This window comes from Nymphalis io, chromosome 8 (assembly GCF_905147045.1).
Source record: "Nymphalis io chromosome 8, ilAglIoxx1.1, whole genome shotgun sequence".
Classification (NCBI taxonomy): domain Eukaryota; kingdom Metazoa; phylum Arthropoda; class Insecta; order Lepidoptera; family Nymphalidae; genus Nymphalis; species Nymphalis io.
In genome coordinates this window covers 11556672-11583270 of record NC_065895.1, presented here as the reverse complement: position 1 = coordinate 11583270, position 26599 = coordinate 11556672, and the positions used below count along the sequence as shown (strand labels likewise).

The 26599-nt window shown below is 33.0% G+C and overlaps 1 protein-coding gene across 1 annotated transcript in view; it reads left to right on the top strand.

Moving 5' to 3' along the window:
- LOC126769985 (protein scarlet-like) overlaps positions 1-26314 on the top strand; it is a 31571-nt gene extending 5257 nt beyond the window's left edge. The window contains exons 3-14 of the mRNA XM_050489070.1: positions 870-918; positions 2538-2587; positions 5567-5703; positions 15140-15310; positions 20151-20389; positions 21719-21914; positions 22459-22593; positions 22948-23175; positions 23770-23905; positions 24350-24455; positions 24576-24676; positions 26031-26314. Of these exons, the coding sequence (XP_050345027.1) occupies positions 870-918; positions 2538-2587; positions 5567-5703; positions 15140-15310; positions 20151-20389; positions 21719-21914; positions 22459-22593; positions 22948-23175; positions 23770-23905; positions 24350-24455; positions 24576-24676; positions 26031-26203 (1721 nt within the window). The 3' untranslated portion in view covers positions 26204-26314. The remainder of the gene's footprint in view (positions 1-869; positions 919-2537; positions 2588-5566; positions 5704-15139; positions 15311-20150; positions 20390-21718; positions 21915-22458; positions 22594-22947; positions 23176-23769; positions 23906-24349; positions 24456-24575; positions 24677-26030) is intronic.
- The last annotated feature ends 285 nt before the right edge of the window (positions 26315-26599 follow it).

Below are 26599 nucleotides of genomic sequence, written 5' to 3'. Positions count from 1 at the left end.
AGGGCATAGAGAGTGTACCTTTGTTTGCACATATAGTCCTGTTCTGTCCGCGTCTGGCTAATCTCTCTTGAAATTGGCCGCTATGTCAGAAATCGGTCAAGAGTACATCATATGCTTTGGTTTTTAATTCTGTTAAATCAAAATCATACTTATTTAAATCTGTTTTTACAAGTTTACGAGTACTTATTGCAATTTTTTTTTTAATACTATAAATTTGTCTAAAATTTTTCACTTAGTTCCGTTAACAAAGGTGCATCGGCCGAACGAATTAAAAAAATATTGTCTTTACAAATGTTCGTCTATCTTGGCCATAAATTAGTATCTCGTCCTTTGAATCTATTTATTACCTATTTTTGTTTTTACCATATTCTCTCTTGTCCATTCATCCAATTGAGTTGAAACGTTAGACGTTAGTTATTGACATGCACAAGAAGGTTTCGTAATATTATCATCGACATACTAGAAGGTGTCTGTGTATTTGTTACCTCATTTTGTTATGAAAATTCATACTATACAACTTTTCTGTAGAACTTTTGTTTCACTAATATACGATTTACTCCAAATGTTTAAAAAAAATACATATTATATTTTGTTCTTATTTTATGGTTATTACAACTGTATTTAATTTATTATTATTATTATAAAAAACGTATATATCTATTATCTCCACCGTACGCACCACCTACCTCATATCCTATGAGTCGTTCCTTACGCCGCTTATTGCCTAGAAGAGATCTACTTAGGTTGTATCCATGTTTTATGTACTTTTTAATCTTTGTTGTGTTACAATAAAAAAATATACTCTTTGCTGTATTTGACTACAATAGTAAGTATATTTAAATAATATTTATGTTACATTTTGTTCGCAGTTAGCGGTATCGCAAAACCAGGTACATTGATCGCTCTGATGGGTCCGAGGTAAGAAATACTTTTCAGTAATGTATCATATCTAATTGTATTACACTATATTATTTCTAATTGCCTCATTCATTAATAACTAACGTTTCAAATGCATCATCAGTCGTGATGACCTCAGTCGCCAAGTAGTATCAAGAATATATAATTACGCATTTGATATCAATGCCAATTAGTTATCACATAAAATATGTTTTCGATAGTTTTGAAAATGTTGGAATTATGTAAAAAATTATCGATCACTACGTAGTATCATCGTTTAAATAAATAGTATACAGAAGTCTATGTGTGTGTGCATGCGCAAGAGATCCCGTGGCGCTCCTCGTTAAATCGCACAGGTTACCACTGGTTTTTTGTTGGTGTTTGGTCCGATGTTCGGGGCGCACTCGGTGCCTCGAACACTGGCGAGCCCCACATACGCAACTGTTCACGTGGGGGAAACGCGTAATGCGTCTTTCCAGCGTGAAAAAAAAAGAAGCTATATATGCAGACCAAACAAATAACCATTCTTATACTACTTGTAGGGTTTACTATCCTTATAATATTATTATTATTATAATACACAATGACAACACATCAATGTATTATTAATTACAGAAGAATTAAGCCATTAAGGCCTTAAGTATACAAAAATAAAAATAGCTATTGTACAAATCATGATCGCGTGGAATGGCAGCAAGAATGCCAGCAGCATTTCCATTTGAATCGTAATTCCGATCCTCTATACGTAAAATTGCCTCCACTGGTGTAAAGACAATAGGACTGGGTTACCTAATTATAACACAAAGAATAGTGTGACATTACATTATCTTAAGTTAATAGTAACTTTTGATGTACTTCGATTCTGTATGGCAAATATTATTTCACTATAATAAAAAGCTTCTTCATTATTTTTTACTGTGAACTTTGTGAACAAAGGACCAAAGGAAATGTGACCTGGAAGCTTTTTTAAAGCGAATTGTCATTTATTATTATGCCGTTTTAAACAATTCATCGTTTCTTTTAAATGACACGAACAAAGCAGCGACTGTTTGTATGTACTCGTTGGTACAATTGATAACATAAACTTTAATAAAAAAACACAGTAGTTTCAGAGATAATCGTTTACAAACAAACGAATCTTTCCTTTATGATATTGCTAGTTATAGATTACATTAAAAATATTTTTTTTTTTAATAGAAATAACCTTTTTACACATACAAAAATGAAACGACGTTAATTTATATTTTATGTTTAATATTCAAAGTCAAACTTCATAATCTTTATTCAAATATCACAAACACTTTGACTCGTCATTTTACAATTTTAATTTTAACATACAGCTACCACCGGCTATGTAGGTTATACCGAGAAGAATCGGCAAGAAACTCAGTAGTTACTCTTTTCAAAAATCATAAAATGACATGTAATAATCAATCAATTATATTTATATATACTGTACGAACATCAACGAATTGTAACTCCGAGCTCATCTATCATTTATATAATCCTGTACAGTATAACGAGACATACTTATTAAAAAATTCTTTATCGCCAAACAACAATACGTTTATATAATAAAAATTAATTCAAATATTTTTTTTTCCACATATTATGTATTCATACTTTTTGTTTCTTTACAGTGGAGCTGGTAAAACCACATTGATGACTGCATTGGCCCACAGAAGTCCAGGTATGCTTTAAATTAATTAATCATTTGATGTGTTACTTTTAAGCCGGCGATTCGATAAAATAATTGTTAGTTGGGCGAGAATCGACAGTAAAATTTTAAGGACATCTCGTCACGTTGAGGCTCATTTCGTTGCATCTCATGTAAAGTCAAGTCATGTAAGATGAAAGATATGACGATGAGAGAATGACGCCAATATATTTAAGAAGTTTCACATGTAGTCTGTTACAAGCGCAATTTATTTTTTAAATATTTATTTTAAAATTCTTTTAACATTTAAAAACATTTTAAAAAAGCTTAATAACGTACCATATTTAATAACAATACTTTTAACGACATTTTTGTGTTAACTAAAGTAACATTATTTTTTTATGTTAATAAGACCAGTTTGTGAATAATTTTTTATCAATTTGAATTTTTAAATAGGTTAAAACCATTTAATAAAAATAAAAATCTACTTACTAGACTTAGAATAATAAAAAACATGTTTAAAGATGTTTTTTTTTTCAAAATGTATATGAATTAGCCTATTAATTATAAATTGCTTTAGCACGTGCCGATATGTCAAAATTTTAATTTTTTTTTTTAAATTTTTGAATATTTTTTGCTCGCTCGTTCTTAAAGTAACTCGTAGTAAAGTTATCGCCAGAGCCGTGACATGTTATATGTCACTAGTGGCCTTGAAACTGTAGGACCATTTGTCAATCGTTTTCATCTCGTACGATATCAGCGACCACCTTAAGTAACATCAGTAACTTAATCTAAAATAATTAGTATTATTTTTTTGTTTTTTATTTGATATATTAATAATAATACTTTAAAATTGCGTTCTTTACCTCCTGTTACAGCTGAAAGTATTCGAATTCCTTTTGATTGTGTTGAAAGAGAAAGAGAGAACAAACCTAAAAGAAAGAAGAAGTAATACTCGTATGCGTTCTATTATAAACGTAATGTTACTATTAGAGTTCGTTATATAAACCAATAGGAGTTGCAATTGCAATCAGGCAATGTTGTAGCTATAATATATTTTTATCGCATTAATTCGTATTATTTTTTAAAACGAATTTAAAATTATGTTATTATATTTATGGACCTGTGAAATATTATCTTAATTGCGTTGCCTTCAATTTTGAATTTACAAAACAGTAATGGTTAAAAAAAACAAAAACAAAAATAATGAGATACAAAATATAAAGGAATACAAATATCATATACTTACTTATTTGCTTTTTATGACAAAATCAAATATTCATAATTGTTTTACTTAATTTTTTCAAAATTTATCATTCTCATTTATCATGTCAACCTTGAGTTTTTTTATACCGGATGAGAAATGTATTCATATACCTATTTTGAGTTTAAAAGTGGAATTTTATTATAATCTCTCAATAACATATACATCAATTTGCGCAGGACATTTTAATCAAAATCCGCTTCTGACGACGGTGATTGTAAAAATCTTATGAATTAAATAAAAAAAAAACCACATATTAATCATGTCATCATATCAGTCATGATTTGAACAGTATTAATAAACTTTATTTGAGTAAAATTTTTACAACATTGCAATAAATCGTTAATGTCACCATTTTGGTTGTTGTTCAAGATCGAATTAAATTATGGCAAATATTATTTTAATTTTTCATTTTCATTAATATATACACTATTTAGCCGGGAAATTGGAACGTTGACGTGAAATTAAGAATTCTTCATTGCCAGAAATGTCGTTAGTCTATCAAACTTGGTATTGATCTTATCATCTACTACTTCTATATATATTCAATTACATGTATATTTAATTCAAGTTTAGAGAGTTGCGAAGGGGTTTATCCTCTTAAACTAACTTCAACAGATAAAAGTAGAATTCTTGAATTTACGAAATCGTAGGACCAAAAAGTGTTATTGTTTTGTTTAAATTTAATGTTATATTGAGGTCGATGCACTCACTGATACAGAGCACTAAAAGATTTAAATGAATATAGTATTTAATATGTTTTATATAATTATCTGTTTAAAAAACAAAACTGACTTCAAATTTAAAAATGGGACCAAATGAGACGTATATTCCACGTCCCATTTAAATGTCATCAAATATCAATCAATCCATTAAACAAAAAATTGACTGCCTCGTTGGTATAGTATTTAGTAGTAAAGACTTTGGTCCTGCGAGTTAGGGAATAGAGAATTCATCTGTGTTTGCGCACACCCTTGTGCACTATAATAGCGTAGTTGGCTAATATCTCTTGAGATTGGCCGCCGTAGCTGAAATCGGTCTGGAGGATATTATTATTATTAAACAAAAAACAATCGTTTCCAAATCGGAACAAAGATGACAGTGTTCTCATGTAACAAACATCTAAAAAAGAAAAATACAACTGATTTGAAAACTATGTTAAGAAAATAACGTATAAAAAATACTTATATATATCCTGTATAATTACTTGACGATAGAGCTTTGTGCAAGCCCGTAAGGATAGGTACCACTCATCGGATATTCTACCGCCAAAAAATTGTACTTAGAATTGTTGTGTTCCGATTTTAAGTGTTAGAAAGTATAACTACAGTCACAAGGGTTATATTATCATAGTTCCCAAGATTGATGGCGCATCGGCGATGTGAGGAATGGTTTCTATTTCTTACAGTGACAGTGTACATGGACGTTAGTGACCGTTAACCCGGTGGCTTATTTGCCCGTCAGTCTAACTATTTTATAAAAATGTCTGTTAATATAGGAGAAGATTTATCGATATATGATCGTTAAAAAAATAAAGACATGTATTTATATATATAAAATAGGTATGTTTTCTTTGAGTAGTTGGAAACCATAATAATAATATGTTTACAGAAGCACGCTCGAACGATTGGCCACATTCTACTATAACATGAGATATAACATACAATGCTATTGTATAATTATTTTTAAATGAAAAAAAAACGAATTGATTAATAGCAATTTTTTTTAATAAGCAATCTTTTCATTAGATGAAACAATAGTCGACGGGGAAGTAGTGATGAACGGGCTCCCCGTGGACGACTTCATGCACAAGGAGAGCGGATACATGCACCAAGATGAACTGTTCGTGGAAAACCTTACTGTAATGGAACATCTTACAATTATGGTAAGTTAATCAAAATCAAATTATACTTAATTCAAATAGACTATCAAGCTTTTTTAAATATTGTAGACTTCCACTGAAATCCTACTACCACTGGTATCTAATCTACTTGAAATAACCGGCAAGAAACACCATTACAAATCAGTCTTTTTTTTATGAATTGAAAATGTACATACAATTATATTTATTTATCTCCGAGTACTGTCTCCGAACTCTCATTTATCTATTTTGTTTTAGCGTCCATAGCTTATCAAATATTTAAATTACTTACAAAACTTCACCAGAACACTAAAAATGTCTAAATATAGAAAAAAAATCGATACAGATAAGTTCATTCAGAAACACATAAGCAAAGTGTTTCGTGTGTTAAAAATTTAGATTTTTTCTACAAATCCGCTTAAATCCGCATAATCTTGATTTATCAAGAACTGGAAATGTCAAAGCTTTGAATATAATGGCTTTTGAAGCGAATAGACAAAGTCGACTTAGAAATGTAGTTCTCGTTTGTATTTCCTTTACCTTTCTGTTATATATAGGCCTCTGCATCTTTGTCAGATGATTTAAGCAAGCCACTCTCCGTGTTGTTTTCCACCTGCAAGACAGGTGAGCGAAGTGTCCTCTCCGTGGATGCTGCTACGCCTGGGCAGGCGACTTTATGGCAACACGGGCTTGCCCAGTACCCATGCCTCCCTCTCCTCCTCCCCAGCAGGATCCGCAGGAATGACGAGTCAATACGTGTGGTGCTGGTTTGGCCGCAGGTGACTGGCTTACGCCTAAACGGAGGCACCGCTCCGGGTTTAATATTAGTTTTCCTTCTTCTTTGGCGTGACGCTGGGATAATTTTGGGAAACAACGTATCAAGGAGAGGGGGGAGGATACTGTGATCACGGAAGATACAGGAATGTGACACTAGTAGCTAGAGCAGTCCGGGGTCGCGTACCCGTAGTGATTCCAACCAGCTATCGGACAGATAACTGGTAGATCCACCCTCTGGACTGACCTTTCTGTTAATGTGGTAATTAATTTTGATAAAATTAAGACTAATAAAATTTTATTCGCTAAAAACCAAGACAATAATATCAAGGAAGGTATTAATTTTTGATATTGTTAATATCAAGTATTTATTGCGGTTCATAGATTTCAATAAATATAAAGAGTTGAACTGTTAGCTATGTTTATTTATTGACTTTAAAATTCTTGGCGCTAAATATGTCATAATATACTTATATATGTACAAATATATATTATATTAATAATTAAATGGCGAACACTTAACACTTCTGTCTTCTGCCTGGAAAAGATGACCTTAATAAATCACTTTGTTGCTTCTGCCTGGAAAAGATGACCTTAATAAATCACTTTGTTGCTTATATGAATGTACTTAAATAAGTAGTGTATAATATGCGTCGTACAATAATTATATGTAGACAAGACAAGGTCAACAACAGCGACCACGTCACAAGGCATAGGATGATATACCTAGTAAATTTTTGTCCCTACGCAAGTGGCTATTTATTTATTCGTTGTATATAAAAATATTGTAATAGGCTCAGCCTGCAAATACTTAAGAGCTTAAAATATAATCGAGACACACGTATAAATAAGTATGCAATTTATACAACTATATATATATTTATATTATATAACTATAAATGACGTAAGACTTAATATACTATAATAATAATAATATCCTGGCACATTTCTCACACACGGCCATCTGATCCCAAATTAAGCTTGTACAAAGCTTGTGCTATGGAAACCAGAGAACTGATATACTACATATACTACTTTTCTTTTGTAAATACATACTTATATAGATAATTACTGGTGGTAGGGCTTTGTGCAAGCTCGTCTGGGTAGGTACCACCCACTCATCAGATATTCTACCGCAAAACAGCAATACTTGATATTGTTGTGTTCCGGTTTGAAGGGTGAGTGAGCCAGTGTAATTACAGGCACAAGGGACATAAAATCTTAGTTCCCAAGGTTGGTGGCGCATTGGATATGTAAGCGATGGTTGACATTTCTTACAATGCCAATGTCTAAGAGCGTTGGTGACCACTTACCATCAGGTGGCCCATATGCTCGTCCGCCTTCCTATTCTATAAAAAAAAAAAATACACCCAGACTCAGGACAAACAGACATGTTCATGCACACAAATGGCTGTCCTGGGTGGGAATCGAACCCACAACCTTCGGCATGAAAGGCAAGTATCTACCAACCACGCCAACCGGCTCATCAAAACTTTTAATGAAAGTAATTTTTATAGATCGTTTGTAGCTCAATATTTTGTTAATGAGTGCACATAAAATGTATAAAATTTTATTAAATTATGCAGCTATTGTATAATAAGTTTGATTTTCGTTTACAATATTTTTTTAAATATTTAAATTAGAAAGGCTCTGAAGGCTGTAAGTGGTCATACCGACGGCGCGAAAGTTCCACTAACCATTACATGGAAGATTTTATGTAGCTTGTGCTCGTTGATGAACAGGTTTTACCCAGGCGGGATTGTATAAAGCGCTTCCATAACTGAAAATGTACATATAACCTACAATTAAATAATTAACATATACAAATAAAAATTACCTAAAACGTGACCGTTAATCAATACTAATACTGTAAATGCATAAGTAACACACTGTCGGTAATATTTTCACGGCTAAACCGCTGAACCGATTTTAATGAAATTTGGTATGGAGCATCTTTACTTTTGTACCTAATATCTGCCCCCCTCCCCCTATAGCAAAACCGCAGGCGAAAAGTACTTATAAATGAAGGTTTAATCTATTCACTTTAACTTAATATTCTTTGTCTTAAAAACTCTATATTTGTGTTTGGTTTTATGCAATCACATATTGTTATACAATTTTAACGAGAGCGTGGCATAAATAAAATTATCGGTCAAAGGCGTGAACCACTGTGTAAGGTTTCGCGTCGTGTTAAGAATCTGTGTTGTTTTATTGTCAGAAAGGTAAATGCGCAAATAGGATTACCTGATGGTGTTTATCTCTACTTATATATATAAGAAGAATATATCCCTATCAAGTTAGGATTTTCGATAAATGGAGTATTTACATTTTTCCGATCCAAAAGCCGATTCCATGGTCCAGTGGTTAGAACGCGTGAATATTAACTGATGATCGTGGGTTCAAACCTGTGCTACCACCGAATTTTCATGTATTTCATTTGTGTTTATAATCATTCATTCATTACTCAACCCGCATTGGACCAGCGGCAGAGTGGTGGAATAAGATCCAAGCCATCTCCTCAAAAAAGTATGGGAGGCCTTACTCTAGTAGTGAGACATTCACAGGCTTTTACTGTATATAATTTTTTTATATATAAATAAATGAAATGTATGTATGTAAATAATGTAAATAAATATACTGTACGTTATGTCCTATAGATGGGCGCCATATTCAATTTATTGTAATAGGATGATCAAAAAAGTAAGAAAGAGTAACGATAACTCACTTGTCAATTAATCAAAAGTACCACCAATGTGCAAAAAGTGACGGGTGGCAGGTTCAGGTTATATTAAATTTAATATCGTTGTTAGTTACTACGAGTATGTAAATATTTAATTATTTTTTTAGATACTTAGTAACAGAAAATAACTTAATACTCAATTTATATTTCATGACATGGACGCATGCCAAAATCTAATAAATTACATCTTTAGATATATGTAAATTTTTAGGATGATTTTTTCAAGAACATATTTAAATTAAGTAAAATTAACATAGAATGGACGGCACGCGTATAGGAAATAAAATTGATTATGTCAAAGTACATAATAATCTATATATAATATATAAGTATATAATAAAATTGTAACAGGCCGATGTCTGTACATTATAGATTTTGGAAAAAAACTAACATGAGGTCTTTATTAAGGCAACAAAAGCTAAAATAACAGTTTTTAGTGTCTGTATGCATGCATCACTCAAAAATAATTGAATGTGGTTTTTACCGATGTATTGCTAGAGATTTAACTTAAAATATAGGATTTTTACCACAGGAAATTATCGTATTCCAATTGTTTTTAATTTAATATTAGTCGGAGCTCACGTTATTTAATAAATTTAATGCTGAGTTAACAGATTTTAATTAGCGCCGCACTTACATGTAAACAGATGAATCAGTCGTTGTGTATAGTTGTTACTAAAAAAAATGATAGATGACGCTGTTTATATTTTAAGGGTTTATCTCAACCGATCTCGAACAGCTTAAAAACAACAAAGCTCCGGGAGATGACGGAATCACAACAGAGTTGCTTTGGCAGGCGGGACTCCGGTCCTAAAAGAACTAGCAAGCCTCTTTAATTCCGTCATCCAATATGGCAAGACCCCGGAAACGTGGAGCGGGAGTGAGGTGGTACTGTTTTTCAAGAAAGGTGATAAAACCCTCTTGAAAAACTACAGACCAATCTCCCTCCTGAGTCACGTGTATAAGCTTTTCTCAAAAGTCGTCTCGAACCGTCTCGCCAGACGACTTGACGAGTTCCAGCCCCCGGAGCAAGCCGGCTTTCGATCAGGCTACAGCACCGTGGACCACATCCATACTGTTCGGTAGATTGTGCAGAATACCGAAGAGTACAATCAGCCGCTGTGTATGGCATTTGTGGACTACGAGAAAGCCTTCGACTCCATCGAAACCTGGGCAGTGCTCGACTCATTGCAGAGATGTCATATCGACTGGAGATATATCGAGGTACTGATATGTCTGTACAACGCCGCTACAATGACTATCCACATCCAGGACTGTAAGACGAAGGCGATCCAACTGCGCAGAGAGGTGAGACAGGGGGATGTAATATCCCCGAAACTATTCACCAACGCGTTGGAATACGTTTTCAAGACGCTCGATTGGACTGGGTATGAAGTTAATGTAAACGGCGAGTACATCTCACACCTCCGATTTGCCGATGATATCGTCATCATAGCAGAGTCGCTGGAATAACTCACCGAAATGCTGCGTAGTCTAGGTGTCTTCCCGGCGTGTCGGTCTCGGTATGAACTTGGACAAGACCAAGGTCATGTTCAATAAGCCTGTCGTGCCGGGACCGATATACGTCGAGGGGAAACCTTTTGTTAGTGAATATACCTACCTAGGACAGATAATACAAGTCGGTAGGCACAACTTCAAAAAGGAAGCCGATCGAAGAATTTGCTTGGGATGGGCAGCATTTGGCAACCTTCGTCAAGTCCTCAAGCCGTCTATACCGCAATGTTTGAAGATGAAAGTCTTCAACCAATGCGTCTTACATGCCATGACATACGGTGCCGAAACGTGGACACAAACTGCGGGACTAGTCCACAAATTCAAAGTCGCTCAGCGTGCAATGGAGCGAGCTATGCTCGGAGTATCTTTGAAGGATAAGATCAGAAATGAGATTATCCGGAAATGAACCGGAGTCACCGACATAGCTTGCAAAATTAGCAGGCTGAAGTAGCAGTGGGCTGGTCAGGGATGTCGTAGGACCGATGGCCGTTGGAGCAGACGAGTCCTAGAGTGGGGACCGAGGATCAGCAAACGCAGCGTAGGGCGCCCTCCAGCCAGGTGGACCGATGACCTTAAGAAGGTGGCGGGCACCAACTGGATGCGGAAGGCGGAGGACAGGGAGCTTTGGCGCACCTTGGAAGAGGCCTATGTTCAGCAGTGGACAATGATTGGCTGTTGATGATAATGATGATGATCTCAACCGATCACAACCAATTACAAATAATTTCATACAATAATAACCATTCAATATTTAGCTTTGTTTCATCAAAAGTAGAAGTCAAAAAAATGTAGCTTTAGAAACGAATAGAAGAGAATAGAATAGAAATATTAAAAAAAGAACAGGGCGACCCTATTGCTAGGTAGCTTTTCCTATAGCAAAATATAATTTTAGGAAAAATTAGATTTTTTGTATGGTTGTTTGTAATGGATAAACTTAAAAAGTAGTAAACCGATTTAAAAAAAATTTTCACCTACAGCAAACTTATCAGTGAGTAACAAAGGCTATATTTTATTTTTAAAAAAATAAGCGATCCCTATAAAAATTGCAATTATGTAACCCAAAGTGTTGTTCTCCTATAAAAGTCATTATTTAAATGTATTGTTTAAATAATGTATTGCATGTTTATAGTACTCATTATTACTTACAAAAAAGTCAGCGGGGTTATACATGTAACTACTAAATTCACATCAAATTAGTCGATAAAAAAATGTGTAAAATCGAAAGATGATGACATTCGTATCATTATATTAATCCTAAATTCCTAATGCAATTAAATAGTTTTATAATAAATGTTGATTATATACATGTTTATTTCTCTTTAAATTATTCGAATCGGATCTTTCGCTTAGAAGTTAGGACTGGTAACGCAAAGAATGAGGCGCTATGCGCACCTTCTCCCTCCGTCGCAATAGGCGTCGCTGAGACTAGGGAGTTCTCAGTACCCTGGTAATCCCCATAGAGAATGGAGGCCTGCATACGCAGGCCACCCGTCAGAGCGTCGCGGAAGCATGCGCAAGCGATCCCGTGGCGCTCCTCGTTATGACGGAAAGGGTACCGCTGGTTTTTTAGTGGGTATTCCGTTGTTCGGGGCGCACTTGGCGCCTCGGACATCGGCGAGCCCCACATACCCCCCCCCACTGTTCCCGTGGGGGAAACGCGGAATGCGTTTTTCCAGCGTAAAAAAAAAGGACTGGTAACGCAAAAAATAATAAAAATTTCGCGGTGTGAGCGAACCATGGATGATCAGGAGCGAACAGTACTATGCTTAGTCTATTATTTACCTACATCTTTTATTTATAAACAACAAGTAGTTGAATAGTACATTTTTTTTTTAATATATTTTTAATTAATATATTAACAGTATAAATTATTTAACTTAACCTTTTGTTATAAATGGTGAAAAAGTATTGCCAGTGAAATGAAGGTAGTGTCAGTTTTAGATCATCACACACACATTATTAATACACCACGTCGCGGCTAAGTGAATTCTAAAACATTTTCAGGCATACTACGCCTAAGAATTTTACCATATTATGTAATACAACAGCAAAACTACAATTATAAATTATCATACATATTAACATAGATCGAAATCATCACGTCCGTGAACTTTGATTAATAATTAATAGCTGTTTATAAAAACAAGTTTCCATAAGATGAGAACATTGATGACTTTAATAAAATTCATTTATAATTATAAGAATATATTTTAAATATTGACAATTTGTAATTATATACAATATATTTGAATTGATTATTTAATGTTATCTAACCACATATTTAATCGCGATCGTTCATGTATATAGTTTGTTGGCAATTTAGAAAAAAATATATAAATTACCGAGTAACAATTTGTATCATAATATAATATTTCCGTAAAATTAGCATACAAAATAATCAAAATAAAAAAATTAGATATGTTTGTGTATTTTAGAAAGGCAGAACACTATATGATCCACCTACAGGTAATTGGTACTCTGCTCAAAGCACTTACACTGTAAGAAATTTAAGCCATTGCTCCACCGTAAATGCTTCGTAAGATGACTAAGAAGTTATGCCTGTTCTTATATAGATAAGGTGTTATGTAACAGAACTGGCATTAGAATAAATAGTGACTGGATGGTAAATACTCAGACAGGCCTGCACTAAGCCCATCTACCACTAGTATAACGTTACTACCAGTGACGTAGCTATCGTAGGGCCAGGTGGTGCAGTGCACCAGAGCCTCGGAGCTCAGGGGGCCCCCTAACCTCAGGCCTGATTCTTTCCTAATGCACCGGGGCCCTGGTCCACCTAGATACGCCACTGATTACGAAACTATAAAACAATATATATACTATATATATAATTCGACGGGCCGTGGCGTGGCGTGGTTGGTAGGTACTTTTCACGCCGAAGGTTGTAGGCTCGATTCCCACCCAGTACAGACATTTGTGTGCATGAACATGTTTGTTTGTCTTGAGTTTGGGTGTAAATATATATAAAAGTATGTATTTGCAAAAGAAAAGTAGTAAATGTAGTATATCAGTTGTCTGGTTTCCATAGTACAAGTTCTGCTTAGTTGATGTCTGATGGCCGTGTGTGAATAATGTCTCAGGATATTATTATTATAATTGAAAATTCTGATTGTCTATTCAAATACGGTATCAATTTCGCGATATCCTATAATCACAATTTAAATGGATATTTTCTATCACATCTTCTATTAGGTATTCGTGTTTCTTTTTGGCTTCTGCCGTTTGTGTTTATCATTGAAACGTAATAAAATCAAAAGATGGATCGATGTTTGTAACATGACAATTCAGAAGTGCCCTTATAAGCCTACTTTAGTAAAGAGTTAATTTATTTGATTTAATGAAGGAATACTTTTGTTTTGGAAAATATTGTATATCGCGGCGTATCTTCGTGGCATCAATCGCCTTCCTATGTATATTAAGTTTAAGTCAACTGTAGCAGATATAAAAGTCATAACATACTGTTAAAAAAGATTAATCGCTTAATATACCGTATACAATAAAATACTAATCGAATTACAACGAAACTTGTTTTTTAAACCTTCCATATGAATATATTTCCAGTATCGCGAAATTCAACTTGATAAATATATTTATTTGTGTTATTGTGAGTATTGTTAACATAGGCCTAGATTGATTTTTTATAATATAGGAAGGTGAATGGACAAATGGGCCACCTGATGTTAAGTGGTTACCACAGCCTATAGACATTGGCGATGTAAGATATATTAACCACTGCTTACCTCGGCAATGCACCATCGACCTTGGAACTGTTGAAGATGTTATGACCCTAGTGTGTATATTTACACTGGATCACTCACCCTTCAAATCGAAAAACAACATTACTTATTGCTTTTTGGCGGTAAAGTATCTGATGGTACCTACTAAGAAGAACTTGCACAAGGCCATACCACCAAGTGAAATACTTTGTAAAGTAATAACAATAGTCATCACTTATTTCATTCTAAAAAAAAAAATTGATATACAAAATATACAATCTTATAACGAAGTTATTTGAGGTTTCACGCTGGTGTTACGTTACGGCACTAAAAACCAGTGGCCTGGAAATAAAGCCGGGCTTATTCTTAATTATCGAAGCCCTCATTAATGTGGTATGAAATGTACCAATTTTAAATGTTAAGTCGGATTAGGATCCTCGATGAGTAAGGTCTAATTTACTAAGCCTATGTAATACGAGTACTGTCTCGAAGGTTGTCAAAACAAAGATATTTATATTATTTCTAACAGTTGTGTATTTTATACTCCCTTATTTTATCACACAACATTATACGTGAAATTTAAATTGCCATTATTTGTTTAGTGTGTGGTAATAAAAAAAGGTCTTTCTTTCCTTTTATGAAAACTTTTATGAAAAAAAAAAACTAAATATAAAAAAAATAATCTCTCATCTTCTAGGCAAGACTCCGCATGGACCGTCGCACAACACCTTTGGCCCGTCGAAGAAGAGTCAACCAGCTAATGCGGCAGTTGTCCTTGTATGGTGCAAAGAATACCCGGATTGGGGGTTTGGATGGACAGAAGACGCTGTCAGGGGGCGAGAGAAAGCGACTTGCCTTTGCTACTGAGGTAAGCATTATATTATAAACTTTATTTTTCTTAGCCGTCAATCATCATCATATTAGCCAGAAAACGTCCACTGCCTTACAAAGGCCTCCCCCAAGGATTTCCACGATGGCCGGTCTTGTTCTACTCGCATCTAACGGCTTCCCACGACCCATACAATATCGTCGGTCCACCTTGTAGGGCACCTGCCCACGCTGCGTCTTCCGGTTCGTGGTCGCCACTCGAGAACCTTTCTGCCTCAGTGGCCGTCAATTCTGCTAGCGATCTGCCCCGCCCACTGCCACTTCAATTCAGCAATACTTATATAATAGTCGTCAAACACGAGATTAATTAGAAAATCAAAATTTGTTGCCAACTTCTATCTGTAAAACATCAGAAAACTGTCAAGAAGAAATCTTTTTGATTTCTTTGAGCCGCCAAATTTGCCGCCCCAAAAATCTGCCTCCCTAGGCTGAAGCCTACTCAGCCTAGTGGTAAATCCGCCACTGATATTACTGTATTTTTGTCACACCAAAAAGAGCCTCAACCTCCTTTTTGCAACTCTTTCTAAGCAAAAAAAGAAACTCTTTCTAAAAATAAAGAAACGTTTTTAAATTTTAAATTCTATTAATAATTTTTTATAATAATAGCAACTCATATTTTAAAGAATTTACTACCATTTTAATATTATTTAAGTAATTTTCCCCTACAATTAAACAAAATTTATGATGGGAATTGTGTCAATAACCCAAGGTTCGAACCTGGGACTTACGAGCGGCTCATAAGTCGTAGCGCAATTGGTCCTATATGGTTTTGTATTACCTTTATATTTTTGTTTTTGTATTTAATTAAACTAATAATAAAATTGTAGATGCACTATACAGTTCACGCTCTATCGTTTGCCGTGGTATGACGCTCATAAATTTGGCATAGATCCTACCTCAAGAAGCGCAGTACTGAATTCGTACGCCCATCGCCCATCGCATTTTGTAGCATTTGGTAGGCCCGATATGAACACTATTTCGTTATGTGACATGACCTTGGGCCACGGACATTTCACTCTACTGTAAGCCGCGTAAAAGAACTTCGTTCTAAAAAGTTTATTACTGTAATTTCAATTTTCCAAATATTTCAAGCAAACATCCGAACATCTTATATACATATATTACAGTAAGTAACATCCCATAAATGCAGTAACAGCAGTAAGAGGCAAGCAAAGTAATTCTCTTGTTGTAATTGAAATAGCGACCTTGTTTTTATACAGATTCATTTTGATTGGGCCTTCATTAAATTACTTTCGTCATTGTCTGTTATATATGAGCTGATAGTTATAGTGATTATTTTTGTACCAAAAACGTTCTTAATAATATTTAACAAAAAATAAATAGTAAATAACATATCGTTTGCCTTTTTATTAATAATTTAGATATAAATTAACGGACAAATACATTGAGGCGTATTTCGTAATCACCATTAGCTCTTAAATACTTGTCTAACCGAAATGATTATTGAATAGTTTTTGTTGCTATCGACGTGTGGCTATAATTCATTTGGCTAATACGTATGTAATATGTATGTACCTATGTGAAGTCATTGTCCAAGGACGCTAGCTTAATAATTAATAATGATAACTACGTCGATGTTGACATTAAGCCGCATAGTATAACTTTATGTATGATTTACATAAGGAGTACCTTTGGACATTTTTATTTCTTTCTATTTTTTTTTTTTTTTATAGAATAGGATGGCGGACGAACACATGGGCCACCTGATGGTAAATGGTCACCAAACGCCCTTAGACATTGGCATTGTAAGAAATGTCAACCATCGCTTACAATGCCAATGCGCCACCAACCTTGGGAACTAAGATTTTATGTCCCTTGTGCCTGTAATTACACTGGCTCACTCCTCCTTCAAACCGGAACACAACAATAACAAGTACTGCTGTTTTGCGGTAGAATATCTGATGAGTGGGTGGTACCTACCCAGACGAGCTTGCACAAAGCTCTACCACCAGTAATATATTATTAAGTTATCAAACTAATACGTTTCTTTAAAATAAAACGTGACGTTATAATCGTAACATATTAACGTCTTGCGTGTGTAACGTTTGAGAAAAAAGTTTCTGATGGGAAATAGTTTACTTATTTCATATACCATAATATTACCAATACTTCTATAACAAAGTTATTGTAGCTTGGAAAAGTTTTATTAGTGTTTTGAAAATAAATATTATTTAGATGATTTTTGTAGAGGCGCTTCTCAGTAGATGAATGAGTATTTTAACGACTTGTATCTATTTACATAGTATTGTAGTACTATTGGAGAAGATATTAAAAAAAAGATCAAAATATTCGATTAAAACCATTATCTACAATGGAAGATATTTGTAACCCTCAATTTTATTTATTTGTATGTACAGATTATATACCTATATATATTCCTATATATATATAGGTATATGTGGTCGATTGATAGGTTTATATATTCGATCAAAAAATACTACAATATTTTACGCTAGCCCTTATTGTTGGGTTCGCCACAGTGTGTACAATGATTGGAAATGATAGATACCAAAGAGATTATAATCGTATGAAATATTTTGTTATCATTCATTTAAAATTCGGATTAACCTTTTTTTATAAATTAATAATTACAAAATCAGTGACTCCGTCAAGTTTTGGTCTAAAAGCGGAAACCTAAACTAACATAACTAGAAACTTATTACATATAATCATATAACTAATATTATAGTTGTTATGCGATTACAATTAGCATGTGTTCGAAGTAAATTAAAGAGCCGTTGACGTTATTTGACTTGGAAAGTATTAAGATATAATCGTATTAGTATTAAAATGTACATATATATAATACATTTTAACATGGATACAAAAAAGAGCCCAAAGGCGAATAAATAAAATAATAAATGCTCTCAAAGAGAAAATCCAAAAGGCAAAGAAATAGTGTTATTCAAACGCGTACATGAAAGAATATACTTCATCATAAAAAGAAAATAAGTATTACTATGTAGGTATGTATAAAAATTGTCATATGAAAACATGAATTGAACTCTAAAATTTTTTATACGAATTCCTTGTCAGACGTCAGTAATAATAATATGCAAGATCAGTCATCTTTAAATATTATGAAATATTAAAATGAAACCGGTTTTATAGCTCTACGAAATTTCATGAAAAAAAATTTTCAAGGTCTAGGCTCAGGACTTAAATATTTATTACATATTAGCGCATTGCCCGCGACGTTTGAATAACAAGGCCAAACTATGTTAATTAAGTCATATTTTAGCTTTGGTAAAGCTTGAAGAAGTAACAAATATTAATTAACACAACCTTTCGTATTTATGATATGAGTGACATTGTTATAATTGTAGTAATTAAAGAAAAATGGATTTACTGAATTATTTTAATGCAGGAGGCATATATACTATAGTAGGTGTAGAGTGCAGTATTTCCATTTGCTAGGAAAACGATATCTTTGGGATGATTTACACGTGAACTTGCTACATATAGTTGCCCATGAGTAAAGCAGCAGCAGGCAAGACAAACAGACAGACAAAAATTATAAAAATGATTGTTTTGGTTTTATAGTATAGATAATTATAGTTCGGTTTTAAGTGTAAAATTACACCTAATCTAATAGAATTTCATAAACTATAATATTATGACATAGTGGCTAGAATACGTCCAAGATTGCGGTTTCGAGTTTGGGCAACCACCACTGAATTTTCATGTGTCTAATTTGTGCTTAAAATCCATTTTGTGGTCGACGGTGAAGGAAAAAATCGCGAGGAAACCTGCGGGTGTGTGGTGAAATTCCGTCCCATGTGTATCCACTAACCCTCAGTAGATCAGTGTGGTGAAATAAGCTCTCAAACTTTCTTCTCTAAAGGAGGCCTTAGTTTAGCAATAGGACATTTACACAAGCTGTTCCTTTCGTCTATAATAAACAATAAACTAAATTGATACGGTTGTCTGTGAAAGTCACATGTTTAAATTTTGAAGCCTTTAAAGCCTTCTAGCCTCATGATGAACATTTTTACAAGGATGTAGGTTTTTCTATTCTGTATTTCTGACAACTTCGATACAATTTCTACTTTAATTATAAGAGAAGTGTTTTTGTGAATCGTCAGGCAGATTATTATCCTGCCACAGTACGAGTATGTCATGTTTCAATATTTACATTCGTTTTTTTAAAAAAATCATACATACTTACTAATATAATAAATGAGAAAGTGAGTTTGTTTGCTTCTTACAAGTTCACGTCCTATCTACTCAACCGATCATCGTATTATTGTGCATACACGTTGTCAAAGATACAGAAAAAGACAGGATACGTAACACCTCCCCCGTCACACGCAGGCGAACCCGGGGACGAAAACTAGTTAATACTAAAACTATATAATGAAATCTATATATAGTACGAATGGCGAATATTTTGATATGATGTGTTGTACGGGTTTTAAATTTATAAGATTTACTCTTAATAGAAACAAAATATTAAGACTTCTCAATTTAGTTTCACAATAAACGCTTATCTAATCATATCACTTTTATTTATATTATTTAACTTATCATGGTAGCATTTTTGGGATGCAGGTCACGGAAACGGTATTGTTTTTTATGAGTAAACACGTGTCTTTTACAAAATGCTCCTGTCAGTAGCTTAGTAACTCATTCTTTTGGAAAGGTTTCGTAATATGTCAAGATTTGTAAAGAGCACTTAAATAAAATTTATAGTCTATTTCTATCTATGATAATTTTTGTCACTTCTATTTATGTTATATTTATAGTCTAGAAATTTCTCTATAAACAAACGAACAGATTAAAAAACTCAAATGTTGCAGCTCCTTACCGATCCAGGACTGCTATTTTGCGATGAGCCTACTACTGGTCTGGATTCTTCATCAGCGCAAAAGTTGATGATATTGCTGCGAGCGAGTGCTGTACAGGGGAAGACTGTCATCTGTACTATCCATCAGCCCTCGTCAGAATTGATGGCGCTGTTCGACAAACTCGTGTTACTCGCTGAGGGTAGAATAGCATTTGCTGGCAATGCTTCTGGAGCACTCAGTTTCTTTGAGAGGTATATTAAAATAATTTAAAAACCTTAATCAACCTATTTAACCTTAATTGTTGTAGTGTGTCATACTAATATAACAAAGGTAAGGTTTGTTTGTATTTTCCGGATTCACGCAACATTTGAGAATCTACATAATATGGGACTTCTATAAGTTGTAGCTTCAAGACGAATACAAGCTATATTGTATTATAATATCCTGTATATTTTACAATGTAATATGAAAGAAAATTATATTTAGACACTAACTGAGAAAACCGCAATTTTCTCTGTTAAAGTATCTAAATATACATATAAAATTTGATTATGCCATAGACAATTAATTAAGAAAAAATACAAGTATATCTAACTGACTTATATAATACAACGTATTTTTTTTTAAATTAACAATTTTTTTATACGGGAAATATTTTATATAGGTAATCTTTTTGAAATTTCAATTCCAATGAATTATAATACTTTACTACTTACATACTTTAAAAACTACTTTTAGCCCGCGCAATATTTTTATTTCGTATTGCAATTTTATCGTAATCTTAGATAAATCGATGGCGCCAGACACATGTCGGATCAAACAGAATTCTCATTCTCTATCTAGATCATTCTCGTGATCTAAATAATGTAGGTAATCGGTGGCCTTAATAGGACTTCCCGATTCCTAGGAACAGGCAACGTTCAAGGACTTTAACGTGTCGATTGTATTTTTTCCCTAGAAACTAGTTTCTTATTTTGTTGTGATTTGGAAAATTTTGTAAATTTATAACCTTATCGTCAAATTGAATAATTAGCCCAGAGTATGATTTCGTATTTTTGTGTCCGTAAATATTATCCTATTTCTTTCTTTCTATTAGCTATATTCAAATTGCTTTGGTTTTTCCGTAATAAAATGACTCATGTAAATACAAATATGGCTCAATATGTTGTAATACTTTTTATCGGGACTCATTAAGGCTATCAAAAAACAATTTGTAGTCTTTAATTAACTTTTATAATAGTTATAATATAATAGTTAAAATGAAATTACATATTTACTATTCTTAATTATGTATAAACATTTATTTATTTATTGAGACCAACAAATGAAATTGTGCCAAATATCTTAATTTTTTATATAATGTTATTTTTAGAATATTTTAATATATTACGATGAAAAAAATATATTATTTCTCAAATCAATCAATTAACGTGAAACAAAGTCGTATGTATGTCGTTTAAATTTATGCCTTTAGAAATAACAGAAAAATTTGCTAAAGCCAACAAAAAAGTTTTATGAATTAAACATATTCAAATATCCGTCATGTCAAAATTAATCTTCACGTGTGTATTCCGTTCCAGCCTTGGTTACCATTGTCCCATCACATACAATCCAACCGATTACTTCATCAAGGTGTTAGCTTTGACTCCTGGCTCTGAAGGTGCTTCAAGACAAGCCATCAAGAGTGTATGCGACAGGTTTGCAGTTAGTGATGCTGCTAAAGAATTGGATATGGAAATACAATTAGAGTTCCACTTGATGGATAACGAGGATGAGGTAGGCAATAAATAATTTTATTATAAGTATATAATACATATATGCTAATTATCATAGCGATCCTTTGAACGGTATAAATATAATAGATGGATAAATATATATTCTATTTTTGGTACACCACTCACATTAAAAAGAAATACAGAATTACTTATCATAAAATACTTGTTTGTAAAATAAAGCGGCCTTATCGATTAATAGCGCTAATAATGATCCCTTTATAGTTTCAAATTATTATAAAAATCTTGAATTCATACAAAAAGAAAACACCATAGTATCGTACCAGGTTTATTCATTTGATTATTTTAATAAACTCAAGCTATTACAATCAATTCGCTACTTAATAAAGTGTTTTGTGTATTTTGTTCCTTGGTCATTTATTAGTCGTACATTAAAAAAGAAAAATCGCTAATAATATGAGCGAAAGTATGGTAAACGTTAAGTACTTTAACATAGATTCAATGAGAATATTTATTAACAAACTATTAAAAATTATTATGTTATATGTTTACTAATTTAAATTAAATGTATATATATATTGTTATAGGAAACAAAGCGACTTAAATGCAGCAACTTCAAACCACCCTACCTTCACACGAAAATAGCTTGGCTTGTGTATAGATATCTACTTATAATTCTAAGGGACCCTCGAGTACAATTATTACGAATAATACAGAAATTGGTAAGTACAGATGGATACAATTTTTTTCCATAACCGAACGTTAATATAAGTACATGAAAAAATTAAAGTAATGTAACAGGCAAAAACCCGTAAATATCTCGTGGAGGACAAAGACCTCCTCGAGATATTTACTTCCTTCTTAGGACAAGGTGTTGCGTCTACTGATAATAATATACACGTGACACACATTATGGGACGGAACTACATGCAAGATAAACAGGTTTTCTGAAGATATTTTCCGTGACCGTCAATAACGGCATGAATTATATTATTATTAACTTAAATTTTTTTGTTTATAAGATTTCAAGTTATTTTTAGAATACTTGGTGAGTGAAGTATAAGTTCAACCCACAGGTTATAGCTCTGACGGCAGGGCTGTGTTTCATCGGAACTGCTCGCCTCACACAATCCGGTATCCAAGACGTCCAGGGGGCTCTATTCATCATCATCGCGGAAAACACGTTTGCTCCTATGTACTCGGTGTTATACATGTTTCCCGAGGAGTTTCCGATGTTACATAGAGAGCTAAAAGCAGGATTGTATTCGACTCCAGTATATTACGTGGCAAGAATGCTGGCTCTGGTTAGTAAATTTTCGAGACGTAAATTTAGTTTTTCCATTTGTTTGTTTTATTCGTAAAAAAAACATTTAGATACAAATGACAAAATGTTTTTTTAGTCTCTAGGGTAAAAATATTTCAAGATTTTTCCATGCAACAGAGGAAGGCAGGGTCATACCCTACACTGGGGTGTTACGTCGCGAGAATACTGGCTCTGGTAGAAAAAAATACGAATCAGAGCCAGCATTCTCGCCACGTAATGCTCTTAAGTGATTCTCCACATTATACCAAATAAATTATACGTCCAGGAAGTCTAGGGTATGGAAACATAAAACATTTTTGTTTAATTTTGCTTTATTGGGACCCATCATACGAAAGTATTGGTATAAGTGGATGCTTGCAGGCTGATATAATGTTATAAAATCTATATAGACTTATTCCAAAGCAAAATTGACCGATTAGTTGAACTAAGAATTGTACTTATTGTTGAAATTAAAAATTGCTTTATAATCATCGTTTAATGCTGCTAATTAATTAATTATAATTTAGCTAAATTTTAATATTGCTTTCGTAACTTATTGGGAAAAGAAATTATAAGTATTGTACAAATGTTACAGTTCCCCGGGCTGGTGGTGGAGCCTACGCTGTTCACACTGGTAGTCTACTGGGTGGCTGGACTTCGCGGAACCTTATACGCGTTCGGCTTCACCATATTCCTCTCCATACTCGTGCTTAACGTGGCTATCGCCTGTGGTTAGTATTAACATATTTTCATTATATTTAGATGAACAAATGGCTAACCATGGGATATATTATATATTATGATAATCTGTAGTCTATAATTATTCTTTACTTGTTAGCAATGTTTATTTATTCATTACTAAGTAACATGCTACATGCAATGCCTCTTTCATTTTTTGTTAGCATTTACTCATATCTCATTCGTCATATGGTATGTGATGGTAATTATTTTTAAGTTCGTGTCATGACCTTGGCAGGAAGCAATTAAATATTTGAAATAAACACATATTACTATTTTTATTAATTTTTAATTATATTTTTATGTTAAGTTTTTCACAGTAACAACATGTGCTAAGGCTAAGGCCTCCTTTTTTTTTGAGGAGAAGATTAATTAGTGGTTAGAATGCCTGAATCTTAACTTTTTCACTCATTATTTGGTAATACATTTGGTTTTAGGATCATTTTTCTCGTGCGCGTTCGGCTCCATGCCAGTAGCGATCGCGTACCTCGTGCCCTTCGACTATTCGCTGATGGTGACTTCGGGACTATTTATCAAGCTAAGGTATTTATATAATAATTTATTTTCTCAAAGATTATATTGTAATTAAATAAATAATAAATTTTGAATTACTTTTTTTATGTCTGTCTTATTAGCATATTAAATAAAACTTTGAAATTACAGCACAATACCGAAATACATATCTTGGATCCGACATTTGTCGTGGCTGATGTACTCCAACGAAGCGATGAGTATATTGCAATGGGATGGAGTTCAGAATATAAGTAAGCTGATAATTACCTAGTATTTACAATCCACGCTATCTAAGTTGGTCATTCAGAAATTAGTCACAAGTTAGTTTGGCCTAGGTTATATAGATATTGAGCGTCACTGTAGCATGCGAAAGCGATCCCGTGGTGTTACTCGTTAAAACGGAAAGGGTACCGCTGTTTTTTTAGTGAGTAGCGATGTTCGGGGCACACTCGGCGCCTTGGACACCGGCGAGCCCCACATACCTTCCCACTGTTCCCGTGGAGGAAACGCGTAACGCGTTATTCCAGCGATAAAAAAAAAGTTATATAGATATTAGAAACAATAATTTTTAACTGTTTTCTATGATCTCAAATCTTAGAGAGCTAACTTCAAGACGGCAAACTTAGATTGCGCGTACTCTTTTTAATTTTTGTAGACAAAAATATCTTTATAATTTTAATATATTGCAGCCGAAAGTTGATTTACAGAAGTTATATTCTTATTTACCACTTAAATAACTTATACAATAAAATAAATATTATATTTTAATAAACATTAAATCTTTATATCCTATTACTAACCTATTTATGAGTTTTTTAATGAAAATGTTTAATCAATGCATAATATATTTACAAGTTTTTTATCTATTTGCTTTTTTCCCATGAATCAATATTACTTACGAAACACATTTAGTTGCTTTGTTAAAAAATATTAATAAATAAAAAGTCATTGCTATTATGTATTATTCAAGAATAATTGTTTCTCAGAAATTGTCTCCTTAAATATTCAAAAGCAAATAAGTTTTTGTGTTACATCTTTCAAAATTTCTAAGAAGTCAGGTAATTTTGCCACTTGTAGGGGAATCCCAACAAAAAATGTGTCCCGGTCAGTAAAAAAAAAGTTATAATTTCTCGGCGTAACAACCCGTAATGTTTAAACGGCTGCTTCAGTCGAAATTCGTTTAAAAAATATCGGGTTTACTCATTAACAATTTTCCTACTATAATTTGCTTTACGAAAACAAATTTAAAAACCTATTTATTTCCAATATACCCATGGATCAATGTTTGTTCTTTATTTTTATAATCTTGTCATTCCGATATGATTTCGCAATTGGTCTTCACCATCAAGTTTCCTACTACAAAAATAATATTTTTTAAATATTGAATTCTTATTACATTAAAAGTTAGTATGAAATGTTTTAAATATTTTTTTTTTATATCATGACAGACGTCGACTTCTATAAGGCAATGGTGACCACATACCATTAGTTGGACAAATTTAAATAATTAGGTTTTAGTAATAGTACTAGCTACCAAAATAATTACATTTAATTTTAAATATTAACGACGCATTATTTACAATTTTAATGTAAATTATTTTACAGCATGTGCAGAAGACAGTGCAAGTCCCTGTTTGAGCACGGGCGAGGAGGTGCTGATGGTGTATGACTTCCACATGAGTCAGTTTTGGACCGACATCACGGCCCTCGTGGTCCTGTACCTCGCCTTCCATCTCCTTGCGTTGCTCGCACTGAGATATCGCACTAGGAGAAAATAAACATATATTTTATAACAATTATGCTTCAAATAAATAAAATATTCTAACGTTGTTGTTATTAAATTTTTCATATATTATTCAATATAATATAGAATAAATAATAAGTGAAGTATATGTTGTTTTCATTTGAATATGTGTATATATGTAACTGATTTTAAATAAAAATATTATTTTGTAGTGGTTTGTTTGGTTTGTTTAATGATAAAATATAATTAAAGTTGACCGTTAGAAGATGTAATGTATATAAGAAAAACAAACGCTTAACAGAAAATATCTAGGATAAACTAACGATTCCTTTAAATAAAATAAAAACAAATACATCATACTGATTATATTGAATATATTTTTATTATATTTCGAATGATTGCAATTTGCAAGATATATCTTGAGACATTT